Source organism: Adiantum capillus-veneris, chromosome 4 (assembly GCF_014529385.1).
Source record: "Adiantum capillus-veneris isolate H3 chromosome 4, ASM1452938v2, whole genome shotgun sequence".
Lineage (NCBI taxonomy): Eukaryota > Viridiplantae > Streptophyta > Polypodiopsida > Polypodiales > Pteridaceae > Adiantum > Adiantum capillus-veneris.
This window is the reverse complement of record NC_140934.1, coordinates 129,708,368-129,717,517: the sequence shown is the minus strand read 5'-3', so window position 1 is coordinate 129,717,517 and position 9,150 is coordinate 129,708,368. Positions and strand designations below refer to the sequence as shown.

Genomic DNA, 9,150 nt, shown 5'->3' with positions numbered 1-9,150 from the left:
CCTTTCAGTCACTCAATACAACATTTAGAACATGCCTATGGAGTCATCCTATGGTTTGGTCTCAAAATTAGGCCTTGGACACAATTTGGGTAGGATGTCTGGCAATTCTCGTCTTTTGGCTTTGATCTGTCAAAATTTGGTCAAATTTCCACTTTCCAGGTGAAAATAGGGTAAAACCTACCTTCTAAACACACTGGTAACCTTAGATTTTCAAAAAAATGCCCAGATCACCCTGTAGACATCCTACGCGTAGGATGTCTACTGCTGATTTTTTCAGACTGAAGTGTCCCTGATGCTTCCTTATGCTCTCAGCAAGTGCAAGTATGCTTCACAATTGCAAAAACATGCAAAAATCACTCAATTTAAGCCTCATCTGAAATTTTACATTTTCTGACCCCGCCTTTTGGCTTTTGGTCAACAAAAATAGGGAAAAACACCCAAGTCAATATGTTACTAGGGTAAAACCTACCCTCTGAACCCACTGGTGCAGTCAGAATTTTCAAATTTGGTCTCCAGAACCCCCTTGAGACATCCTACACATAGGATGTCTATGTTTACAGAATTGCAAGTTTTCTTCACAGAACCCTTGCATATGCTGTTTTATATGCACAACATCAGTCAGTCATACAAAAATATCCACAAAAGCTTTTTTAATGCATTTTTACCCTCAAAAGCACACTTTTCCGTGATTTCAAATGCAATCAAGCACTTTAGCAAATAATTCAATGCTGAATAGCTCTAGATCAGAATCGAATCACTTACCTAAAGCTACTCCTACAAATCATATGGGGTTTTGCATCTATGAGTAGAAAAATGCTTCACTGCTACACATAGACTAGTAAACGCTTTTATCACCTCACAAATCACTCGACCACCAACAACTACTCTAATCCACAGATCCTAACTAAACCTATCTAGTCGCAGACCCTCGGCAAGACACACGCTTCCTGGCTATCCACTTGATCGCGGAATATCCTCTTTCGGATCCACTTGAGAAAAATGCTTTCTTTAGCCGAAACTAAATCAAGCAACCATCACACGAGTGTTAGTAGGAAACCTACTTAGGTCCTTGTGTCCCCGGCAACGGCGCCAATGTTGGACGGGAAGCTACTCACACACCCATGAAGTGCATGCAAACACTACCTAGATCAACATAATGTCAATCGAGGACATAGATGACACGATAGGCACACGAAGGAAATCTCTTAAGCTTGTCAGGCTGAGACCATCCTACACATACAACACTCAGGAAGGCCAACTAAACCACAATCAAGAACCTCACTGCTCTCAACTACACCCCCTAGCCACATACACACATGCGGAAGGTAACTCACCTAATCATGCCAGATTCATACAAAAGTTAAGGAACACCATCCCCTCACTAGGATACACCTGTCCCTAAGCTTCTACACTCAAAATCCTCACTCAAAACCCATCTGCGGAAAACGCGTAGGATGATAGAGCCGAATTTTGAAAGTGCCCGAAACTAAAATTTATTAGTACCTATGCGTAGCTTATGTCGCCACGATTCTATAGACTACTAGCACGCAGAAAATAGACATCGTTTGATACACTTACGGCCACAAATAGCTCGTAGATGCGTCGGTGTGTGCGCTTCGTCTCACGGGGAATGCTTGGCGTTGTCACGTAGATCTCCTCAAGCCTACCGCAGTGGTGCAGTCGGATCTCCAATGTGTTGAGTGAGCAGGGCATAGCAAGAGGAGGAAGCTCACACTCACTCTCTTTCTCTCTCACACACAGTAGACGGTAGCGCTAAGTTTTGATTATGATAAAAAGTCTTTTTTACAAAATGACCTAGGTACCTTATATACTAAGGCTACCTTAGGTTTAACCAAAAATAGGGTTGAAAAGGTCAAATGGCTTTGTATTTACAATCTGGAAGTGCCATTGCACCCCGGCTTCTGAAACTAGAATAACTACTCATTACAAATGACGTTTATAGCCATAATCCGTAGCATTTCATAACTCGCAAAAGATAAGACTTTGGTATGAAACTTGAGTTATGTTGTGTTGTTGACCCAGCGGTCAACACATTGGGCATAAGTTTACTGAAGAGACATTGAAGCAGTTGAAAATTGGATAGGAGGATATACTTACTGAAGAGGAGATCAAGTGCTTTTGAGAGATGCTTGGGAATCATGGTAAAACCTTTCTTTTGATCTAAGTGAGATTGGATGTGCAGATCCAAATGTTGTTTCTCATATGGTTATATTTATTGACCCTCATATGCCATGGAGTTTACATCCTATTCCGATACCCAAAGCTCATTGATTTGTTAAATGAGAAGATAAGGATGGGAATTTTGGAACCATCATGTGCACCATACTCCAATCAGTGGTTTACTGTTCAAAAGAAGAACGGAACCCTAAGGTTCATTCAGGATATGCAACCAGTCAATAAGGTAACAATCCGCAATGTGGGTATAGTTCCAATAGTGGACAAGTTTGTTGAAGCCTTTGCAAGGAGATCCATCTACTCTATGGGTGATCGTTACTCAGGATATGATCAGTTTTAGCTTGCTTTGGAGAGCAGGGATCTTACTACAATGCATAAACCTCTTGGTTTAGTAAGGATGTGCACTCTACCATAGGGTGCTACTGACTTTGTAGCTCATATGATGAATGGTATGAATAAGGTGCTAAGGGATTTTATTCCTCATGTTACTATGCCTTTTATTGATAATCTGCCAATCAAGGGATGTGAACAAGGGTCCAAAGATGAGGTACAAAACTAGAAGGGGTGCCGACAGTTTGTTACCCAGCATATTGCTGAGTGTGATGCCATTTAATCTAGGCTTGAAGAAGTTAACTTGACACTTTTAGGACCAAAAACAATTTTTGGTGCTAAAGAAGTTTTAATTGTGGGCCAGATGGAAGACGATCAAGTCCGCGGCTAAAGTTGAAGCTATACATAATATGAAAAGAAATATGCACACCGATCATTGAGGTTTGGAGATTTTTGGGTGCATGTGTATTTTATCGTATTTGGTTGCCGCACTTTTCTCATGTTGTAGAGGTGCTTCATCAATTGCTAAGGAAGGGTAAAACGTTTGTATGGGAAGAAGCTCATATAACGGCCATTAGAATTGAAAACAATGCTTCTAGAGGCTCCTACCTTGAGAAAGGTTGACTATAAGTGTGGAAGGACAGTGATCATAACTGTTGACACTAGCCCAACAAGTATTGATTGGGCTATAGTTCAAAAGGATTAGGATGGTCACAAGTATGCAGTCTGTTTTGGAGAAAAAGTGCTTAATGCAAGTCAAAGAGGTTACCCACAAGTCAAGAGTTAACTTTGGGGAATAGCTGTTTCCCTGAGGTCTGACAAGGAATATTTCATTGGTGCTTCAGTTGTGGTAGAGACAAATTTATTACCATTGATAGGGATGATTGCAAATTTTTTACCATTGATAGGGATGATTGCAAATGTGCAATGGATAGCCTTTATTAGGTCTCTTAACCCAGAGTTTTGTCACATTGCAGGCAGATTTAACCCTGTATTGCAGATATGTTGTCAAGGGCTAGATATGAAGATGAAGAGCATATGCTTATCACTAGTGATGATGTGGGCTTAAATTTCTACACCTCTTCTAATTTAGATGCAATTTGTGGTGCTCATGCTCATGTTTTTGAAGTCTGTTCTGAAGAGATGTATGATGGAGAATGGCTTTTGATCACTCGTTACCTAAGCACTCTTACCAAGCAAGAGGGATGGAGTAATTAAGATTACAAGAGGATCAAGAAAAAGGCTTATAGATATTTTTTCAAGGATAGTCATCTCTGGAAGCAGCCAAAGAGTTCAAGAGGGGTACCACAAAGGGTTGTTTGTGATAAAGCAACTCAACAATAGATGATTAAAGAGTTTCATGAAAGCTTATGGGCCAGACATAGAGGGGTATGGGAAATGTTTGTCAAAATTAAGAACCGTTACTAGTGGAAGGGAATGTACAAAGATGTTGCTCAATTTGTGGAGACATGCTTAGTATGCGAGCAGTATGCTAATGTACGACATCGAGACGGATTACATCCTACTTATCCACTAGCTATTGGGACGTAGATTTGATTACAATGCCAGTGGGTGTTTGGCAGATGAGGTATAATGTTCTTGCTAGAGAAGATCTCACTAAATGAGGTTGAAGGAAGAGCTTTGTGTACAAAGGCTACAAGTGTTGTATGCAATTTTTTGCTTTAAGATGTAATTTCCATGTATGACTGTGTTGGCAAAATCACTATTGACAGAGGAGAGCTAGATGCAGATGAAGTTTGTGAGTTCTTTGCTCTTTTGGGCATCTAACTGGGTCTTACTACGGCAGACAATCCAGAGGGTAATGGGAAAAGTGAAAGAGGGCATCCATGTATTGTTAAGGCTTTAGCAAAAGCATGTCAAGGACATATTGCTGATTGGCCTAAGCTACTACCTTTTGCTTTATGCATTGATCGCACTACACATAGTTCACTTAGAGGTTATATGCCATTTGAATTGATGCATGGGCAGAAACCCATTGTGCCCATAGAGGAGGTAGTTATGTGTTGGACTATAATGCCATGGGAAGTAGATATGTCTATAGAAGATTTTATTGCTCTACATATTTGCCAACTTGAGAGGCGTCAGGAAGATATTGAGCAGGCCAAAGAAAAGCTCAAGGAGGCAAGGTTGAAGAATAAAGCAACATTTGATGAGAAGCATAGGCTACGGCCTTATGCTATCAAGGATGGAGATTGGGTACTTGTGTTTGACACGAGCTTGGAAAACCAATACACTACTATGCAAAAGATGGTCAAGCGGTCATTTGGACCATATGAAGTACTTCATGTTTATGACAATGAAACATATAAACTATGTGAGCTCGATGGCACTAAGCTTAGAGCACCTATTGCAGGGAAAAGGATTAAACTGTTCAAGAAATAGGAAGGTCAGTTTAGTTTTCAAGATCAAACCTTAGATCAACAGCCAAGAAATGATGATGATATGTATGCATCTGACAATGTGTTTGATGAAGCTTTTGATGATGCAAATTAAAAGGAAATATGGTTGGCACATGCCGGAGGATGTGTAGGATCAGAGGGGTGGATGTCGTGCCGCTCCGCTTCCATGATGGGAAAAAGAGCAAAGAAATGCAAGTTAAGCTTCTTTGAAGCCTACACATTTATTGAGCAGTGATCAGGGCTAACATGCCAAGTATGCCATACGCGGCTTAAAAGAGCCAATAGATTCCTTAATGATGCTAAAAATGTATGTTTAAATTGAGAACATATGGGAGTTTATGATTGATAACTGTAGTGCTTGAAGTGCTCTACTGGCCTGTCGTTACAGTTCTGCATCAAAAAATAATTCTCTATCTTGTAGAGGCTTAAAATCAATTAGAGCATCATCCAACAACTACATAAGGTCATCATCAGCTACATCTAAACAAACCTGCTCGTGCATGAATCTAGATTCATCGGTACCCTTAGCATTTGTAGCTGAGAACCCTTCCAAAGCTTCGTCCAAAATAAGCACATAAGATCTAGGTCCACCGCTTGAGAAGGTTCCTCCATCCTACACATCTCAGGTTGCTGTAAATTAAGATTTCCACATATGACATGCATTCTAAACACATTTTTTGTAAACTTCTCTTCAAGTCTTTCACCCTCATCCAAATATCTTTGCACTTCTGTAGCACATAGTTCAGCATGCACATTGAAAATTTCATCTATTGACCTGTCTGTATTATCGGCACAATGAAACCAATCATATTCAACACCAAGAGATTGCACTTCACTATGCACCCCCTCTGAATCAGCATCATCAAGTTCATGATCATTCTGCCATAGTGTGAACCCTATGTCACCGAATCTTGATAAAGAAGAAGCTTGCTCTCCTCTAAATCATCAGAAATCATCAAAATCATCTGCTTCACATGGTCACAAAAACTTGCCAAAAGAAAAAGTCCAACCCCTCTGAATCATCCCCATCACATTCAATCAATTTTCACCACTTTTGTGGCCCAATGTAATAACAACTTGTCAATGAAGGAGTCTGCACCCCTCTGAATCAATATTTTGTAGATCTTCAAACACATACTCTTGCTTAACCGAGTCCTCAAAATCTGGTATATCCAAATTTGGAAAATCTGGTATACCCAAATACATGGACATGCTACTCTTAACCGCAGCCTTGATTTGACCTATAACATCTGTATTATCAATCATCTCTATGGTAGAATTTGTATCAAAAATAAATTGCTCTCATTCTGAGTCAGTAGTAGCAAAAGTATCAGTTGTAACTGAATCTTCATGCATGTCTACTTGAATATGGTTGCACTCATTCACTTGCACAATTTCCTCTTGAGCTTCAACCAATTCGTTGTTTTGATCCCCTAATTTCTTTTCCTCCTGTATTGCATGTATCTATTCTTTGCAAAATTCACCCTGTGTATTTTGAGGCTATAGAGCCTCACCCTCAAAGACTTCTACTTCATGCAAGGCATCTGCAAAACCAACTTTTCATACACAGGTTCAATTGTGTTTTCAACATTAGCCTGTAAGAAGGTAGCATCTTGTACCATACACTCATCAATCATAGCTTCTAATTTTGATCGTACTTGTCCTTAAATATCTGCGTAATTTGATAGACTTGGACTCTGTTCTTGATAGCTTGAATAATGCTCATAACTTACTTTACATGACCTTCTTTGAAGTATTCCCAGTCATCGTTGAAGGCTTTGGTAACCTCTTGAATCTGCTCCTTCAAATCTAAACTCACTAACTGCTCAAAAGATCTAATCATTAACTCTTTTGGTATCCCTCTTAGCTTGGTTTCCAACTCATAGCACTCCAGTTATCCCTCTTGATCATAACCATCAAAGACTTGCCTCTCATTGTATATCGCATCTAAAGCTATATCCATTTGATTATTCTTCTTCATAGTCTCCATTTCAAGCAGAGATCCTTGAACAAATTGAAACATCTTTGAAAAATCTGGAACTGTTGACTTATCATCAAAACCATTTGCACTTAACGCTTCAATCAACTTCATCATCTGCTCTAAATTCTCCATCTTTACCTCCCACCTCGGCTCGTTTTGCGTTGGGTTCACCAAAGATGTCGGGGGATATGTGTTCGAAACGTGATCCGAGAAGGTGTCGGGCATCTTCCTATGAGAGGTGTGAGAGAAAATAAGAACAACAAGTGAAACGGCTATGGAAATGTAATAGAATTGGTCTATTGAATTGAGAGTAGCGGAAATTAACGAGAGTACTTTTGAGAAATTACTTTGTGAGTGAATATAATTGAATATAGCAACATAAACATATCAATTAGTTAACTTGGCATGAGCAAATACTTTTGCAAGAGAGAGAATTTAGAGAACATGACAACAATTGAGGACCAGATTTATGTGGAGTCAATCCCCCCTCCAATAGGCATTTGTATTATGATTTCTCCCATTAAGAGAGACTTGTTACAATACAATCATTGTGTTCCTTGTGACCTAGGTGATGCAATGAATATGGAAAACTTCATGCATCAGAAGCATAACATAAACTTTGAACAAATATTTAACTATCCCAAGCCTCAGTTCCAAGACCTCAAACACCTTTGAAGGTGGAGAGAGCTAGCAGGGAATGGAGGTAGGGAAGAGGAAGAAGAAACATTTCATAGGAGAAAGAATTAGTCACTCACTTATCATCACTCTTCTTTCTAGAATACATAATAGCATATTAATGAAGATGGAGAAGATGGAAAGCTTAAGCATTGAAGCAGGGCTCTTGGTTGGATTTGCACTCCATAGCCAAGAGTGTTGGTGTAGGCTCTCAACTTCTCAAGGAGATTGGGGAAGGAGATAGAGCTCTTGCACTTTGCATAGCACATAATGAGTGTGTGCGTGAGTGTTTCTGGGTGAATAACCCCCTAAGCAACCCCCTAGCTTGCTTGGGTCGACCCCCCTTGTAGCTCATGCTTGAAGCTCATTGGACCCCTCCAGGCCTAGCCAATCACAAGCAGGAGGCATTACAAGCAACAAGGGTAGCCTTGGGACAAGTGTCTCCCTTTCCCCTTTGAGAGAGAGGACTTGATAAATGCAAAGACAATTAATTGAATCTCCTGAATTATCATTGGACCCCTTGAGTGGCCAACCAATTGGCTTCAGGCACACCATGAGGACAACATGAGGAGGAACTTGACAAGTGTCCCTTATGATTTCTATGTACCAAGTATGCCTTGTGTGAGTGTGTGGGTGTTCTCTCTCATCCCCCCTCATGTATTGCTCGTCCCCTCCTTGTAGGGATTAGATATTTGACTTTTGACACCTCAAGCCCTTCATGCATAGGCCCAGTTCCCACCACAAGCTTGGCCCTTAAGCACTTTAATCTTGGGCTGGGTTCTCACCTCAAGTGCAACCGTAGCATCTCAAGCATGGCAAGCACCTCAAACATCTCAATCATCAAGCACATCAAGCATCTCAAGCACCTCAAGCACCTTAAGCTTGGGCCGGGTTCCCACCTCAAGCTCAGCCCTAGCTTACCTAAGGTCCAAGTACTTTTACACTAACTATGTATGCTCCATTGGTTAGCCTTGCTCTTTGATAAACCATCTCTCATTTGGGCCCCTTTACCATTAGTGTAACATTTAATGGCCTAGTAACTTGTATGTAGCAAAAAATATCATGAAAATAGTGAGCATTTCATTAGAATAGATTCCTAAATGAGAAACAAGAGTGCTTGGCTGGAGAGAGCAACAAAAAGCATAACACCTAGTTAGATAGCATGAACAATACTTCAAAAGAGAGAGAAATTAAGAATTTACAACATTTGAGGACAGGATTTGCATGGAGCCGGTCCCTCCTGCAAAAGGCTTTGTATTATGGTTTCTCCCATCAAGAGAGACATTTTACAATACAATTATTTGTGTTCCTTCAATACTAGCTAGTGCAATGAAGATGGAAACTTCATGCACTAAGCAAAACACTTATCAAACACAACATCAATTCCCTCACGGTCTCAGACCCAAGACCTCACACACCTTCAAAGATGGTGAGAGCTAGCGGGGTATGAGAGTAGATTGAGAGCAAGGAGTTTTCTTACGAGAAAGATGTACATCTCCTCACATAATCACTCATATCAGCATAGCTTAGATTAGTAATTAGCATGTT

General features: G+C 40.3%; 1 protein-coding gene across 1 annotated transcript; it reads left to right on the top strand.

Moving 5' to 3' along the window:
• Positions 1-4,224: 4,224 nt before the first annotated feature.
• LOC147459965 (uncharacterized) lies at positions 4,225-4,929 on the top strand. The gene is made up of 2 exons (XM_086511657.1): positions 4,225-4,285; positions 4,334-4,929. The coding sequence occupies exons 1-2, from the start codon at positions 4,225-4,227 to the stop codon at positions 4,927-4,929; spliced, it is 657 nt and encodes a 218-aa protein (XP_086367783.1).
• The last annotated feature ends 4,221 nt before the right edge of the window (positions 4,930-9,150 follow it).